This window comes from Pristiophorus japonicus, chromosome 3 (genome assembly GCF_044704955.1).
Source record: "Pristiophorus japonicus isolate sPriJap1 chromosome 3, sPriJap1.hap1, whole genome shotgun sequence".
Classification (NCBI taxonomy): domain Eukaryota; kingdom Metazoa; phylum Chordata; class Chondrichthyes; family Pristiophoridae; genus Pristiophorus; species Pristiophorus japonicus.
In genome coordinates this window covers 151,642,042-151,660,514 of record NC_091979.1, presented here as the reverse complement: position 1 = coordinate 151,660,514, position 18,473 = coordinate 151,642,042, and the positions used below count along the sequence as shown (strand labels likewise).

Below are 18,473 nucleotides of genomic sequence, written 5' to 3'. Positions count from 1 at the left end.
TCCCCTTCCCTTCCTCACCCTGGGTGTGTCTCGCTGCATCCCACTGGGACCCGCAGCCTCCCCCACCCCCTCCCCCCCATGCTCTTGGTCTGGAAGGTGGGATTGGATGATCGCCTCTTCAGGCTTGTCCGTGGCTAAATCTTCTACTGCATCGTCAGGATTTGCCTCAAGTTCTGCAAAATATAACAGGACAGACAAATGGTTAGCAGCAGAGGAGGGGGCAGGGTAGGTGCAATGAGTAGGCTCAAACAGCACAGGTAGAAGGACCACGATGAATGATAGCACATTACATCAATCAAAGCGTAGCTGACGGAGACATCCCCATGAACCAAAGCATGGCTAGCCCGCGCAGTACTTAACTTTTAGCAAAGCCAAACTGTGGAATTTTCAAAAACTTACCCTCTGTAAGAGTAAGATCACTGTCGGCGGGTGGGGGGGAGAGATCGCTGTGGGTGGGGGGGGGCGGGGGTGAGATCACTATAGGGGGTGAGAGAGACTGGGGGGTGAGTGAGACTAATGTGGGTGAGACTAGTGAGTGAGAGAGACTAAAGGAGTAAATAAGGCTTTATTAGACCATTTATATTATTGCCAAACACTAGAAAATACTACAATCCATTAAAAAATACATCAAACTGTGGAGAACTATAAAGATTTGTGTAATATCAAACAAACCTGTCAGATCTGTGTCCATACTGCCATTGAAGATCCAGTAAGACCTGCTTTTTCAGGATGGTATTAAGGTTCGGTGGTAAACGGATTTCATGATGAAACTTCCAGTTTGGGCGGTAATATATGGGTGGACAGTATCAAATACCGCCTGGCGGTAATGACTGGAATTTACCGCCGGGCCGTATCTGGGCAGTAAATGGGCGATTTGAGAGGAAACTCTAGCCCGGTGTCTTTCTACTGGGTGGGACATATACAGATGGTCACATTTACAATTGCAATTCCAGTGAATAAATGATAATATTACTTCACCAAGATCCTGCCACTTCTTTTTGCACTGGCCTCCAGACCTTGGTGTGGTCACCACTACACAGTAATCATCTGCAAGTTGGTTCCAGCATTTCTTCATTTCTTTTGGTGAAACTTTTACGTGACATCTGCTGGTGTCCAGCTCGTGCCATCTGGCCTCAATTACAGTTAGTAGTGACTCCACTTCATCCTGTAAGAAATTCTTGGTCCTTGAGCCACGTTGCATATTGTATTGTAGCTCTGATTTTTCTAATGAGAATTAAAGTTCCCATACACAACTGGGTCTTTAAAAATGGCCGAATGTAGACCAGGAGCTGTACTGGGCATGCGCACCCATAGCAGTCACGTCAATAACGTCCATTTTTTTCCCGCGCATGCGCAGACGTACAGTGTGGGGGGGGGGGGGGGCGTGGTGCATCATTTTTTTGGCGCAGACATTAGGCTCCATTCCCCGAAGTTAAAGGACAGGCTGCGCAGCACTAAAATCAAAAAATAGAATGGGGAAACTTGCTACTTATTTTTTTGGTGTAGTCGGGGCCAAAAGAAAAGGGCGTAACTCTGGCAAAAAAACAGCATTGAGGAAAATTGAGCCCATTAACAGCTCTTTTTGATAAAGACCAAAATATAATGTTTGATTTTGTTTTACAGGCTGGAGCAGATGAATTGGGGGAAGGTGGATTAGATGATCAGAACAGTCGAAAACTTGTCAGATTCACATTATCGGGTAAGATGCAGCTCCATTCCAAGGAACGCACACCATTTGATAATTAAGATCATTTAGATATTATTAACTTGTATTTTAAACATTTTCAATTCACTTTTCAAACCACTCTTTAAACATCAATTTATTATTGCATTTACATGTCCAGGATGTTAAGTGTGGAAGAACTCCACAAGACTGAGTACTGTGAGCTAAAACTGATGTGACCTTCGTCTCTTTAATACAACTCCAGAGTGCTTAAGCAGCATGGCAGATAACCTTTTATACTCCCTTGCAGAGGTGTGCAGGTGACCCTTGGGCCACCAACAGTTGCGCCCTCTGATGGCAAGTCTTACACAGTTACAATGTTTACATATATAACATCACTCCCCCCCCCCCCCCAAAGTCTTTACAAATTATTTACAAGTTGAGACGATTCGGGGCCCTACACTCCCTGGTTGATCGTCTGAGCTCAAACTCTAGCACGGGTGAGTTGGTCGGATCATTGCTGCACTGCGGCGCGGCTGGTCTGACAGGACTGTTGGGAATGGTGGGTTCATCCTCTTGATTGACAGCGAAGTCGATTGCTGATTGTTGGTGGATCGATGATGGTGATGTCCTCTTCAGGTTGTTCCTGGTTGTCAGTGAACCGCAGTTTGGTCTGAGCCAAATGCTTTCTGAATGTTTGTCCATTCAATAGTTTGATTATAAACACTCTATTCCCCTTCTTGGCCAAGACAGTGCCCGCGACTCATTTAGGACCATGACCATAATTAAGGACAAACACAGGGTTGTTAACATCAATGTCACGCAATACAGCCGCGCGATTGTGGTACATGTTTTGCTGGTGACACCGGGTTTCCACATGATAATTTAGATCCAGGTGGATGAGGGAGAGCCTGGTTTTGAGTGCTCTCTTCATTAACAATTCTGCAGGGGGAACCCCGTGAACGAGTGGGGTCACATCCGGTAGCTGAGCAGAACCCGAGACAAGCGAGATAAGGAGCCTTCCGTCACACGTTTCAAGCTCTGTTTGATAGTTTGGACTGCCTGTTCCGCTTGACCATTGGATGCCAGCTTAAATGGGGCAGACCTGCCATCGTGGGTTATAAACTCGTTGAATTCCGAGCAGGTGAAACACGGCCCATTGTCATTGACAAGTACGTCGAGCAAGCCATGGGTGGCGAACATAGCCCGGAGGCTTTCAATGGTGGCAGTGGATGTGCTGGATGACATGATTACGCATTCAATCCATTTCGAGTAAGCGTCCATGACAACTAAAAACATCTTTCTGAGAAAGGAGCCAGCAAAATCTACATGGATCCTGGACCACGGTTTGGAGGGCCATGACCACAGACTGAATGCAGCCTCCGTTGGTGCATTGCTCAATTCTGAGCACGTGTTGCACTGGTGTACGCATGACTCTAAGTCCGAGTCAATGCCGGGCCACTAAACATGTGACCTGGCTCTAGCCTTCAACATGACTATGCCTGGGTGGGTATTGTATCGGTCGCATATTATCTTTTCCCTGCCTTTTTTTGGCAAAACCACGCGATTACCCCATGAGAGACAATCCGACTGGATGGACATTTCATCTTTGCGTCAGTGAAACGGCTTAATTTCATCTTGCATTTCCCCAGGAACGGCCGACCAGCTCCCATTGAGGACGCAACTTTTTACCAGTGATAGCACAGGATCCTGGTTGGTCCAGATCCTGATCTGGCGAGCAGTGACAGGTGACCCCTCACTCCGAAAAGCATCCATGACCAGAAGCAAGTCTGCGGGCTGCGCCATTTCCACCCCGGTAGTGGGCAATGGTAGCCGACTGAGGGCATCAGCACACTTCTCCGTGCCTGGTCTGTGGCGGATAACATAGTCATAGGCGGACACTATTAGTGCCCATCTTTGGTTGCGGGACGAAGCATTGGTGTTTATACCTTTGCTTTCTGAGAACAGCGAAATGAACGGTTTGTGGTCGGTTTCAAGCTCAAACCGAAGTCCAAATAGGTATTGATGCATCTTCTTAACCCCATGTACACATGCTAACGCCTCTTTCTCGACCATACTGTAGGTTCTTTCTGCCTTAGACTTCTAGACGCGTATGCAACCGGTTGCAGTTTGCCTGATACTTTGGTTTGTGAAACACTCAGCCGACCCCGTACGAAGACGCATCACAAGCTCACGCTAATCGTTTACACGGGTCATACAGTACGTAACTTATTTGAACATAGCAGGTTCCTGGCCTTCTCAAAGGCTGTGCCTTGAGATTTGCCCCAAACCCAGTCATCACCCCTACGTAGCAACATGTGCAAAGGCTCTAACAACGTGCTCAACCCGGGTAGAAAGTTACCAAAATAGTTGAGGATTCCCAGGAACGAACGTAGCTCCATCACATTCTGTGGTCTGGGTGCATTCTTGAGTCCGTGGGCCTGATGCCGTCTGCTGCAATCTTTCTTCCCAAAAATTCAACTTCTGGCGCCAGGAAAACACACTTGGAGCATTTCAGCCTGAGTCCCACTCTGTCTAGTCGAATTAGAACCTCTTCCAGGTTGTGCAGGTGTTCGGTGGTGTCACGACCGGTGATCAGGATGTCGTCTTGAAACACGACGGTGCGCGGAACCAATTTCAGCAGATTCTCCATGTTCTTCTGGAAGATGGCAGCAGCCGAGCGAATCCCAAAAGGGCACCTGTGGTATATAAACAGTCCTTTGTGCGTGTTGATGCACGTCAGTCGTTTCGAAGATTCAGCCAGCTCCTGTGTCATGCAGGCGGAGGTTAGGTCCAACTTGGTGAATGACTTACCCCTGCTAACGTTACGAACAGGTCATCCGCCTTGGGTAGCAGGTACTGATTCTTGTAACGAGATTCGGTTGATCGTTACCTTGTAGTTTCCGCAGATTCTGACCGTGCCATTGCTTTTCAACACCGGAACAGTCGGACTGGCCCACTCGTTGAACTCGACTGGCGAGATGATTCCCTCTCGTTGAAGTCTGTTCAGTTTGATCTCGACTTTCTCCCTCATCATATATGGAACCGCTCGAGCCTTGTGATGAACGGGCCTTGCATTGGGGACTAGATGGGTCTGCACCTTGGCGCCTGTGAAGTTGACGATACCTGGTTCAAATAGTGACGGAAACTTGCTCAGCACTTGGGCGCACGAGGCATCATCCACTGAAGATAGTGCTTTGATGTTGTCCCAGTTCCATCGAATCTTTCCCAGCCAGCTTCTGCTGAATAGCGTTGGGCCATCGCCTGGTACAATCCACAGTGATAACTCATGCACAGCTCCATCATACGATACCTTAACTGCCGCACTGCCAATGAATGGTATGAGCTCTTTGGTGTAGGTACACAGCGTTGTCTGAATCGGGTTCAGTTTAGGCCTTTGTGCCTTGTTGCCCCACAGTTTCTCAAAAGCCTTCTGGCTCATAATTGACTGACTCGCCCCCGTGTCCAACTCCATTGATACCGGAATACCATTCAATTTAACTTTCAGCATGATAGGAGGGCTCTTGGTGGTGAAGGTGTGTATCCCATACACTTCTTCCACGGGTTGAGTTGCCTCTATTTGTTTGTTCTGCGTGATCCACGCTGGATTGATCATCCTCTGCCCCGTGGTGAGTCGCAGCAGTCTTGCACATTCGCTGGAGGTGCCCCATTGTTTCGCAGCCTTTGCACACATAGTACTTGAATCGACATTGATGGGCTCGATGTTTAGCGCCAACATGGATTTGCATTCATGTTGATGATTTGCATTCACGCCGGGTGGTGGACTCTGAATCATCCTCGGTCTTGCAGCTGCAGACGTGTAGGCCCTGCCATATGCAGTTCTGCCTGCTAGCGACGTTATTTTATGCATCAGTACTTGCCAGTGAGCTTCGATGTTGGAAAGATATCTGTCTGGTATTATCACTCGTGGATATGAACGCCTGGGCTATCGTGATGGCCTTGCTCAGGTCTAGGCATTCGGCGGACAGCAGCTTGCGAAGAATGACCTCGTGGCCAATGCCAAGCACAAAAAAGTCCCGCACTATTTCCCCCAAAAATCCAACAAATTCACAATTTCCCGCAAGGCGTCTTAGGTCGGCGACAAAACTCGCCATGTCCTGGCCCTCGGAGCAGTGGTACCTGTAGAAGCGATACCTGGCCATTAAGACGCTCTCCTTCAGCTTGATGAGGTTCCGAATCAGCGTACACAACTCTGTTATATGTCTTCTCCACTGGTTTCTCCGGTGCTAGCAGATTCTTGATGAGGCCGTATATTGTAGACCCACACACGGTGAGGAGAATCGCCCTGCGCTTGATCGCTTTATTGTCCCCATCCAGCTCGTTGGCCACGAAGTACTGGTCGAGACATTCAACGAAGACTTCTCAATCATCACCCTCTACAAATCTCTCTCAAATACCAAAAGCAGCCATGACCGCGTGAATTCGGAATCTGTTACTCGTCGCCAATTGTTAAGTATGGAAGAACTCCACAAGACTGAGTACTGTGAGCTAAAACTGATGTTACCTTAGTCTCTCTCATACCACTCCAGAGTGCCTAAGCAGCATGGCAGATAACCTTTTATACTCCCTTGCACGAGGTGTGCAGGTGACCCTTGGGCCTCCAATAGTTGCGTCCTCTGGTGGCAAGTCTTACACAGTTACAATGTTTACATACATAACACAGGATTTGTGAGATGAACTTTGAAATCAATATATTAGGTGTTTGTAAGGTTAGGTGTTCGCAAGTCACCATTCTGACAGAAGTCAGGCTTCCCCTCAGGCAATATGCAATGTAAGTACACATGTATTGTATGTGTAATATTAGTGGTTTAAGTATTTAAAAGGTTTCTACTGTTTTAAAAAAAAATCATGCGTGGATATTTCTTGATCATTTACTTTCTGTTTCCATTTCTTGCTCTTCCCTGGCCATGAACCAACTGTGGAAGAGGCAACAGGTGGAACATGCAATGGGTTACTAGGCTGCATAATGTGCAAGGGCAATCTGGTGACTACTTTGTGCTGACTCCCCCCCCATCATGCCTAATGTTATTCAAACAAATTTTCTGCATTTGCAAAGGCAGCATGGTGGTGGGAAGAACTGTCATCAAAGGACAAAAAAACAAGTGGGAGGAACGTAGCACTGTCTGTGGGCTTGTGGCAGAGCAGTGCTGCGCCTGACCCCTGTTTGATGGCTGGTGAAGCAGGTGCCCTGCTGTGAGCTTGGTTGCCCTTTTTGGAATTCCAGGATATCCTCTCCAGAGGATCTTTGACAGATGTGTCGGCTGGAATAAATAGTGCCGACAATATTTGCAGGACATGGAACAGATGAACTAAAACGAGACACGTTGAAGTTGAAATATGTAATTGAAAATGTTGCCACAGTGGTATCTTCCATGAACTTCGCACATGAAATCATTGTAGCACAAGTTAGCTGCATGGTTACTTACTGACCTAAAGGTTGGCACATGCCTGTCACTGCATGTTCTCCTTCACCTTCTACCTGAAAACTACTTTTCTGCTTGCACTAAAAGGTGACATAACATTCAAGGGAGCAACTGGAGAAAGGCACGCAAATCACACGGTCTTTGGAAGAGACCACTGTGGATCTCCTGGCATATCAGAGAATGGAGGAGTAAGAAAAGGCAAAGCAGCAGTTTTTCAGACAGGCTGATCTCACTTGTCCCTTTTCTCATTTAATTGTAAACAGGGAGTCACGCAACTGCACAAACATCATATGCTGCACCTTGCAAGCACAGTTTGAAGGTGTTTTAGGGAGTCCGCATTCTAGCCTTTATGTAGAGCAATACATTCGCATCGTCAATGGCCTAGATCAAGGAAGAGCTGCATAGTGTCTCTAACATTGAAGTTTGCAAGTATCAGCACAGCTGTACACATGCATGAAGAGCTGTACACATGTTAGTTGAAGCAGGGTTTACAAGTGAGCAAGTGGTGGTGACAGAAACAGAGTGCCGACCTGTTGGTCAGATGACTGCCTTCTATGCTGCCTGCGCAGCTTGGAATTCTTCTACCCAATAAAGTTCTGTGCACTGTCGCTCTGATGCCCTCTGTCCACAAGGAAAGGTCTCTGTCACTCTCTTGATGCCAGCTGTGCATAGCTGACTGATTGATTTGTCACAGGTCACCAGTGGTGGTTTGGAAGGTTCTGGTTGCACAAGTGTTCAATCTAATCATGACCTTCACTGCCATTGGGAAGAGTTATCCCTGTTGTAGAAGTTGTCAACAAGTTGGTCTCGAGGAGATGGCAGTTTAACTGCCTCTCTTGTAAAGTGGCAGTGAAGACAGGTTTCCTCTGCAATGTCAAGCTTGTACTAGATGGCGCTGTAAATGCAGGTCCTGGAATAAGGGATGGATGTATACATAATGGCCAAAGTATAATTGTGCCTCTTTTCTGTTCGCTTGTTAACTGATCTTCCTCCTTCAAATCTGGTAGAACATAAAGATCCCATGGCACTATTCGAAGAAGAGCAGGTGAGTTCTCCCTGGTGTCCTGGCTATTATTTATCCCTCAACCAACATCACTAAATTCAGGCCCATTGTGTATATCTTTTTAGTGTCCAGAAGGCATCATCTGAGAGAAAATTGAAAATATAGAACCCTGGCAATGGAGTGGTTGTTTATTTAAATGAGCCAAATATAACTCAGTGGATCCTGCACATGCCAGCACAATAACATAAGTGTTCAGAGGAACAATTGGAATTTGAACAAAATTATTGAGAACATTACACAAATATAGGTTTATAAATGATATAAAGTACCTTGTCTGATAAAACACTGTCACTACTTTCCAGTGCGCCAGCGCATCCTTCGGCCGCCTGAGGAAGAGAGTGTTCGAAGATCAGGCCCTCAAATCTGGCACCAAGCTTATGGTCTACAGGGCTATAATGATAACCGCCCTCCTGTATGGCTCAGAGACATGGACCATATACAGTAGACACCTCAAATCGCTGGAGAAATAACACCAACGATACCTCCACAAGATCCTGCAAATCCCTTGGGAGGACAGACGCACCAACGTCAGTTTTCTCGATCAGGCCAACATCCCCAGCATCGAAGCACTGACCACACTCGACCAGCTCCTTTGGACGGGCCACATTGTCCGCATATCCGACACAAGATTCCCAAAGCAAGCGTTCTACTCGGATCTCTTACATGGCAAGCGAGCCCCAGGTGGACAGAGGAAATGTTTCAAGGGCACCCTCAAAGCCTCCTTGATAAAGTGCAACATCCCCACCGACATCTCGGAGCCCCTGGCCAAAGACTGTCCTAAGTGGAGGAAGAGCATCTGGGAGGACACTGAGCACCTCGAGTCTCGTCACCGAGAGCATGCAGAAAACAATCGCAGGCAGCGGAAGGAGATTGCAGCAAACCAGACTCCCCACCTACTCTTTCCTCGAACGACTGACTGTCCCACCTGTGACAGAGACTGTAATTCCCATATTGGACTGTTCAGTCACCGAAGAACTCACTTTCGAAGTGGAAGCAAGTCTTCCTCGATTTCGAGGGACTGCCTATGATGATGACTACTGCATTGCATTACTCTCTCTCCAAGGGGACTGGTACCTACTACAGGGTCTAATATTGTCAGACAGATCCAGGGGACTTTTGACCTCTGCAGGGTCTAACATTGTTACTGTGATATGTAACTGACTGATCGTTTTCTTCCAAACAGATATCAGAGCTGTGGGGCTCAAGAAGGGAATGTTTTTCAATCCGGATCCATATTTAAAGATGTCCATTCAGCCTGGAAAGAAGAGTACTTTCCCTACTTTTGCTCATCATGGACAAGAGAAGAGGTCGACAATAGTGGCAAACACAACAAACCCTATTTGGCAAGGAGAGGTAAAACATGCTGTTATCGTTGACACAGAGCAGATACTTCCTGAAGGAAATAGGCAATGACAAAACAAAATGTTACTGGGAATGTTAAATGGGATTAACGTGACACATATTTTATTATTTTTCAGAAATACTCTTTTGTGGCCCTTCTCACAGATGTACTTGAAATTGATGTTAAAGACAAGTTTGCCAAGAGTCGGCCTATTATAAAGCGCTTCCTGGGTAAACTAACAATACCAGTACAGCGTCTGTTGGAGAGACATGCTATAGGGTAATATGTTATTGAACTTAACAAAGAGTCAGTTCTAATTTTTCTCTCATTATCTCTTTTTCAATAACATGTTTGAAAAATGCTTTAATTTATAGTTGATAGTGCGGCACTGACCTCATCTGTCATTTGTTAGTTGTAAATGCTAAATCTGATGATTTTATTACAGGTATGGGTGTGTTGTTGTCCTTCCTTGCCAATCTTCTAGGAAATGAGCGGGAAACATTAGGACATTTTAAATCACACAATCATTGTGCTAATTTACCTTTCTTTTGATGACAATCTACGTATTTTTGTTTTTTGTAGGTTTCTTTTCTGTTGTCCTTGTTCCGCCTCAGTGTCTGAAGACTTAGTTCCCTAGACTAAAGATAATCAAGACAGAGAGATGTCCTTGATCTGGAGAGACTGAGGTTTTGGGCACTCCATTATAGGAAGGTTATAAAAGTAATGGAAATGTATCGAGTGTAAATTCACTTGGTTGTTACCAGGGACAAGGGGTTAGTTATGAAGAGAGACTTGAGAAGTTTTATGTTCACTTTTACTGATACCAACTTTTCATTTCCAGGTTTTTTGGATCTGAATTCAAATTCTCAAACTGCCGCGGTGGGATTTGAACTCACAGTCTTTGGTTATTAGTTCAGACATCAAGTTTACTAGTTTAGTAACATAACCACTACACTACCATACCCCTATCCCTCTAATGAGTGGGACCTTTTGTTTCCGCTCCTTCCCCCCCCCCCGCCCTCGCCCTCCCCCATTGTGCTTGTTACTTTGCCTAGCATAGTAAAGGTACAGCTTAATAGTGGGTATTTTTTTGAATTGTCAGCCTGAGTCATAAGGACTATAATTTATATGCTAAAACTAGAATAAAAACTTGTTGAAATGGTCAGTTCATAACCTATTTAACTGAAGAATGGGTTGGTGCATTTCAACAAAGTAATTGGGTATTTTGTGAGAAATCACAATTTAACAGCATTAGCTGTTTCATTGGAACAATTGCACATCCCAGTGGCCTATTGTTGTACTACACTTTTTGTAGACTGAATGCTCAAAGACGTTAATGAGGGTAAATTTACTGAGCTGTGCTTCCAGCAGGGAGCAGCACTTGTCAGAAACATGGGTCAGAGATGAGACGACAACACACTACTGCAGATTCTGATCATTTGTAGCTTGTGGCTGCTCTTCTCCGCTTCACTTTGTTCATTCAATTTGAGATTCACTTCCACAAGTTAAAGTTAAGGCAAACAAAAAATGTACACTAAGGCCACTTCCACTCTACCTGATTGCTTTCAAAATCCTATAGCTGACAGCAAAAGTTCCTACTTACCACAAGATCGCTAAGATCTATACAGAAGAGGAAGGACATTTGACTCCTCTTAGCTAACCCATTCAGAAAAACCGTACAGCCCCCCTCAACACCACATCCAACTGTTTGTTAAATGATGATGCCAGGGCTTTTGCCTCCATTACCACACCTGGAACCCCATTTCATATGTTGGTCATTTTTTTTGTTTGAAGAAGAACTTTCTGAAACTTGCCTTTTACTTGTTGAACCTGTATTCCCTTACCCCACTGTTACAGTTTAATTTGAAATCATGCTCTGGATCTGCCTTTCGTTATATTGTTTACTATCTCTTTTGGAAGACTGAAAAGCTGAGGCATTTTCTCGTATACCAGTTCTGTGCCATTAGAAATCAGTCTCCTTGTCTTCTTGCAACCACTTTCAAGACTTGAATGTCTCCCTTGTGTCTCAATGAACAGAGCTTAGACACCATAGTGCACTATATATTTTGAGCATGACTTCTTCCAACTTGTGCTGTACTGTTTGGGCTATATATGTACTGTTTAGCTTACAGTTTGCTTTGTTGATTGCTGCTCCATAATGAATGAATGTATTCAATGTCAAATCTACTAAAACTCATATATCTGTTTGAACTCCATCCTTAGCTATTTCAGCATTACTCACGGAGTTCTTCTGTCACCTCATTTTCTTCTTGTGTGCAGTACCTTACACTTGTTTGTATGAAATTTAATTTGCCTGCCCACTAAAATAATTTGTTTAGCTCATTATGACATTCCGGAGCTGTCTCTTATTCAACTGTCCCTCCCAGTTGTCTACAAATTTGACCAATTTGCATTGAGCGTTTCACTCTAAATTATTAATGTAAATTAGAAACAGTAGGGGTCCCAAAACCAATCTCGATATTACTCCACCCAACACAGTTCCCTCCCCACCTCGGCATAGCTCTTCTAACAAGTATCTGGTGTTTCCTGCCCTTCAATAAATTTCTTATCCAGTTCCAGGTTTTATCCTGAATCCCTACTGCTTTAAGCTTACATAGTCGCCATTCACATGGAATTTTAGCAAATGCATGTTGGAAATTAAGTTATGTCATCTTGTAGGACTTTCCATGGTCCACTTGAGATGTCACTTCCCCAAAGAAGTCAAGGAGGTTGGTCAGAAAGGATCTTCCCCTGCTGTTAACTAGGTTATTATTGCACCGACAACCCTCAAGCTTGATCTTGTTCAATTATATCATTTTATTCTGTATTGATGCAAGGCTAATGGCTCTGTAATGACCTGGGTTTGTTTTATCATCCTTTTAGAAAATGGGTACCATATTAGCCTGTTTCCAGTCGAAGGGTACCTCCTCAGTATTCATTGACTTCATCAATGCCTCACAAATCTCATTCCTCACCATTCGTTACTCAAGGATAAATCTCATCCATTGCTTTGGGATTTATTTGTTTTGAGCCATTTTGATTTCCATCTGCTTCATGCTGAAGTCATTAATTCTGCTTGTGTTATTACTATTTAGTGTGGTGTGTTGCTTATGTATTCTTCAGTGAATACTTGGAGGGAGTAATTATTTAACATATAATTGATCATTCAAAAAATGACGGACAGAAAAAGATATTTGGTTCCATCCAGCCTGTCCTATAGTTATGATGCCGTGTGCATCACAGTACGTATATCCCACCCCACCTTAAGCTATGTATTCTCCTGGGAGAGGCAAAAAATAGATAAAACCCAGGCCAATTATGGCAGAAAGATCTCAAATGTTCCTTTCTGTGATCCTCTTAGGTGATCAAAACTAGTCCATTTATCATTGTCTTGTGTTTATCTTGGTTTTCAGGCTGGTTTGCATTTTTAGGTTTCATGGGCTAGATTTTCGATGACTTTGCGACCGGGTTTTCGCCACGATTTGACCCTCTGCGGTGAAAACCTGGTCAGCAGGTTCTTCGGGATACCTTTTTGCGGCAGCACTTCCATATCCGCCGGGGAGAGGAGTGCCGATGTGCAACATTGCAAATTGTGTTTGCGATCGATTTTTGGCGCTCTCGTATTCTGCGCCCAGTATACCGACAGGGTCAAACCTACGGTGCAGCCCTGCCAGCAGCGATAAGTATGAAGACATGCAAAAAAGATAAATTAAAGTTTTTATTTAAAAAATTTTTTTCACCGATTTAGTAGATAAGGGTTTTGTCAATGTTTTATGAATGTTTTTTTGTTTTTTGCAATTCCCCCCCCCCGCCCCCCCCCACCCCCCACATGGCCTCTCTCGCAGCACTATCAGCCCTGGATTAAATGTGACGAAATTCCCGGTTTGGGGCGTGGATCCTCGTGCAACGCCGATTTTTACGAATGAATTAAAGGCTGAAAAACGGGCCTAAAAATGGTAACACAACGAAAACGGTAATTTTGGGGTAAAACTACCGTTTTTGCTGAAAACAGAAAATCTAGCCCATGCATATCTCTTCTCTGACTATCATCTTGCTGCTACATTATTGAAGAAAAATTTTAATGTTAAATTTTGTGACTGCAGCAATGCTTTTTTTCAGATTCCTCTTTGACTATCCTCCCACCCTTTTAACATATTCTGATTCATTCGAGTCGACCCTTTCACCTTTTTCCTGGCAGGATTTGTAGAGGTTATTTTCCTTGCTTACTTTGCTTCTGATTAAATGGATTAACAAATTATGTATATATCTTGAATGCTACACCCACTTTCAAACTATTTGCTTGAGGTTTGCTCTAATTTTCTTGAAGTTATTCTTTTTAAAATTATATACCTGGCTCCCAGTGTTTCTGAAACCCAGATCATGACAAACTTGGTCATTCTGTGGACAGTATCTCAAATGTGCCAGAACTTCCATTTGCTTTGTGTTATCTGGGTCATTTACATTACCAAGATTGTGCACAGCTTCCCTGATGCATTGGCTCATGAAACAGTTATGTGTTACACTTACAAACGCGAACTCAAAATCACTTGGGTATTCCCAACTTCAAATTGATGGATTGAACTTCCCCATTAAAATACTTATTCTTCCATACCCTTCTGATCTCTTAATAGTTCAAATGGTCATCCTTCTTGTGCTGACCTGTAGCACACTCCTGGTATTATCTTTACCTTTTTCACTTGGAAGCATTGCATCATTATTGCTTATTGTGCAATTTTTAATTTCTTACAAGATCACCTTCTTTAACTTCACAGGTATACATCGCATATAAGGCTACCCACTACATTTCTTCCTGTCGTTTCCGAACAATCCATATCACTGTATATTATATTCATGACGGTTCTCTGGTGTCAGTCATATTTTAATATCCCTTCTACACCATAGTTTTCTACTATCAGATTGCCAGCACCATAATTTTTTTTAGTGAATTCCTCTTTATTGAGCACCAAAATTATACACGAAACATTAATTTGTATCCTTCCCTGCATTTTGACTTGAATTCTTCCTATGTTGTTTACCCCTTCGTGGACAATCAGCATTTGTTTGTTTTCCTCCTTCTAACATTTCCTTAATGTGCACTACTCTAGATCCAGATCGATGACTCACTATCTTACTGGTATTTTAGGAAGCAGGAGGAGGCCATTCAGCCCCTCGAGCCTGCTCCACCATTCAATGAGATCATGGCGACCTAACTCCATGAGGGCCTCCCTTAATACCTTTGGTTAACAGAAAGCTATCAGTCTCCTATTTAAATTAACAATTGACCCAGCATCAATTGCTGTTTGCAGAAGAGAGTTCCAAACCTCTACCACCCTTTGCATGTAGAAATGTTTTTTAATTTCACTCCTGAAAGGTCTGGCTCTAATTTTTACATTATGGCCCCTAGTCCTAGAATTCCCAGCCAGTGGAAATAGTTTCTCTCTACCCTATCTGTTCTCCTTAATAGCTTGAAAACTTCGATCAAACCATTCCTTAACCTAAATTCTAGGGAATACAACCCTAATTTGTGTAATCTCTCCTCGTAATTTAACCCTTGAAGTCCAGGTATCATTCTGGTAAACCTATGCTGCACTCCCTCCAAGGCCAGTATATCCTTCCTAAAGTGTGGTGCCCAGAACTGCTCACAGTACTCCAGGTGTGGTCTAACCAGGGTTTTTTATAGTTGCAGCACAACTTTTTACCCCATTGTATTCTAGTCCTCTTGATATAAAGGCCAGCATCTTATTAGCCTTTTTGATTATTTTCTGTACCTGTTCAGGACATTTTAACGACCTATGAACCTAAACCCCCAAGTCTCTTTGGACATCCACTGTTTTTAGCCTTTCACCATTTAGAAATTATCCTGTTCTATCCTTTTTAGGTCCAAAGTGCATGACCTCATATTTGCCAACATTGAAATCCATTTGCCCCATTTACTAAGTTCACTTAATCTGTCGATATTCCTTTGTAATTTTATGCTTCCATCTACACTACCTACAATTCCACCTATCTTTGTGTCATTGGCAAATTTGGATATATGACTTTCTATGCTATCATCTAAGTCATTAATAAATACTGTGAATAGTTGAGGTCCCAACACAGATCGGGACACCACTCTAGTCACCTGCAAATTTGAGTACATAAGAACATAAGAATTAGGAACAGGAGTAGGCCATCTAGCCCCTCGAGCCTGCTCCGCTGTTCAACAAGATCATGGCTGATCTGGCCATGGACTCAGCTCCACTTACCCGCCCGCTCCCCGTAACCCTGAATTCCCTTATTGGTTAAAAATCTATCTATCCGTGACTTGAATACATTCAATGAGCTAGCCTCAACTGCTTCCTTGGGCAGAGAATTCCACAGATTCACAACCCTCTGGGAGAAGAAATTCCTTCTCAACTCGGTTTTAAATTGGCTCCCCCATATTTTGAGGCGGTGCCCCCTAGTTCTAGTCTTCCCGACCAGTGGAAACAACCTCTCTGCCTCTATCTTGTCTATCCCTTTCATGATTTTAAATGTTTCTATAAGATCACCCCACATCCTTCTGAACTCCAACGAGTAAAGACCCAGTCTACTCAATCTATCATCATAAGGTAACCCCCTCATCTCCGGAATCAGCCTAGTGAATCGTCTCTGTACCCCCTCCAAAGCTAGTATATCCTTAAGTAAGGTGACCAAAACTGCAAGCAGTACTCCAGGTGCGGCCTCACCAATACCCTATACAGTTGCAGCAGGACCTCCCTGCTTTTGTACTCCATCCCTCTCGCAATGAAGGCCAACATTCCATTCGCCTTCCTGATTACCTGCTGCACCTGCAAACTAACTTTTTGGGATTCATGCACAAGGACCCCCAGGTCCCTCTGCACCGCAGCATGTTGTAATTTCTCCCCATTCAAATAATATTCCCTTTTACTGTTTCTTTTTCCCAAGGTGGATGACCTCACACTTTCAGACATTGTATTCCATCTGCCAAACCTTAGCCCATTCGCTTAACCTATCTAAATCTCTTTGCAGCCTCTCTGTATCCTCTACACAACCCGCTTTCCCACTAATCTTTGTGTCATCTGCAAATTTTGTTACACTACACTCTGTCCCCTCTTCCAGGTCATCTATGTATATTGTAAACAGTTGTGGTCCCAGCACCGAACCCTGTGACACACCACTAACCACCAATTTCCAACCCGAAAAGGACACATTTATCCCGACTCTCTGCTTTCTGTTAGCCAGCCAATTCTCTATCCATGCTAATACATTTCCTCTGACTCTGCGTACCTTTATCTTCTTCAGTAACCTTTTGTGTCGCACCTTATCGAATGCCTTTTGGAAATCTAAATACACCACATCTATCGATACACCTCTATCCACCATGCTTGCTATATCCTCAAAGAATTCCAGTAAATTAGTTAAACATGATTTCCCCTTCATGAATCCATGTTGTGTCTGCTTGATTGCACTATTCCTATCTAGATGTCCCACTATTTCCCCCACTACAGATGTTAAACTAACCGGCCTATAGTTACCTGCCTTTTGTCTGCCCCCTTTTTTAAACAGAGGCGTTACATTAACTGCTTTCCAATCCGCTGGTACCTCCCCAGAGTCCAGAGAATTTTGATAGATTATAACTAATGCATCTGCTATAACTTCCGCCATCTCTTTTAATACCCTGGGATGCATTTCATCAGGACCAGGGGACTTGTCTACCTTGAGTCCCATTAGCCTGTCCAGCACTACCCCCCTAGTGATAGTGATTGTCTCAAGTTCCTCCCTTCCCACATTCCTGTGACCAGCAACTTTTGGCATGGTTTCTGTGTCTTCCACTGTGAAGACCGAAGCAAAATAATTGTTTAAGGTTTCAGCCATTTCCACATTTCCCATTATTAAATCCCCCTTCTCATCTTCTAAGGGAGCAACATTTACTTTAGTCACTCTTTTCCATTTTATATATCGGTAAAAGCTTTTACTATCTGTTTTTATGTTTTGCACAAGTTTACCCTCGTAATCTATCTTTCCTTTCTTTATTGCTTTCTTACACATTCTTTGCTGTCGTTTAAAGTTTTCCCAATCTTCTAGTTTCCCACTAACCTTGGCCACCTTATACGCATTGGTTTTTAATTTGATACTCTCCTTTATTTCCTTGGTTATCCACGGCTGGTTATCCCTTCTCTTACCGCCCTTCTTTTTCACTGGAATATATTTTTGTTGGGCACTATGAAAGAGCTCCTTAAAAGTCCTCCACTGTTCCTCAATTGTGCCACCGTTTAGTCTGTGTTCCCAGTCTATTTTAGCCAACTCTGCCCTCATCCCACTGTAGTCCCCTTTGTTTAAGCATAGTATGCTCGTTTGAGGCACTACTTCCTCACCCTCAATCTGTATTACAAATTCAACCATACTGTGATCACTCATTCCAAGAGGATCTTTTACTAGGAGATCGTTTATTATTCCTATCTCATTACACAGGACCAGATCTAAGATAGCTTGCTCCCTTGTAGGTTCTGTAACATACTGTTCTAAGAAACAATCCCGTATGCATTCTATGAATTCTTCCTTCAGGCTACCCCGTGCGATTTGATTTGACCAATCGATATGTAGGTTAAAATCCCCCATGATTACTGCCGTTCCTTTTTCACATGCCTCCATTATTCTCTTGATTATTGCCCGCCCCACTGTGAAGTTATTATTTGGGGGCCTATAAACTACACCCACCAATGACTTTTTCCCCTTACTATCTCTAATCTCCACCCACAATGATTCAACATTTTGTTCATAGGAGCCGATATCGTCTCTCACAACTGCCCTGATATCATCCTTTATTAACAGAGCTACCCCACCTCCTTTCCCTTGTCTATTTTTCCGAATCGTCAGACACTCCTGTATGTTTAATTCCCAGTCTTGGCCACCCTGCAACCACGTTTCTGTAATGGCCACCAAATCATACCCATTTGAAATGATTTGTGCCGTCAACTC

General features: G+C 43.8%; 1 protein-coding gene across 4 annotated transcripts in view; it reads left to right on the top strand.

The window, feature by feature from the left end:
• hecw2a (HECT, C2 and WW domain containing E3 ubiquitin protein ligase 2a) overlaps positions 1-18,473 on the top strand; it is a 599,390-nt gene that overhangs the window by 288,945 nt on the left and 291,972 nt on the right. For 3 of the 4 annotated variants that reach the window (XM_070875901.1, XM_070875903.1, XM_070875902.1), the window contains 3 exons: positions 1,624-1,699; positions 9,354-9,523; positions 9,649-9,791. In XM_070875901.1, the coding sequence (XP_070732002.1) occupies positions 1,624-1,699; positions 9,354-9,523; positions 9,649-9,791 (389 nt within the window). Of the gene's footprint in view, positions 1-1,623; positions 1,700-9,353; positions 9,524-9,648; positions 9,792-13,477; positions 13,486-18,473 lie in introns of those variants that run through there. The other variant, XM_070875904.1, reaches the window with a different exon arrangement.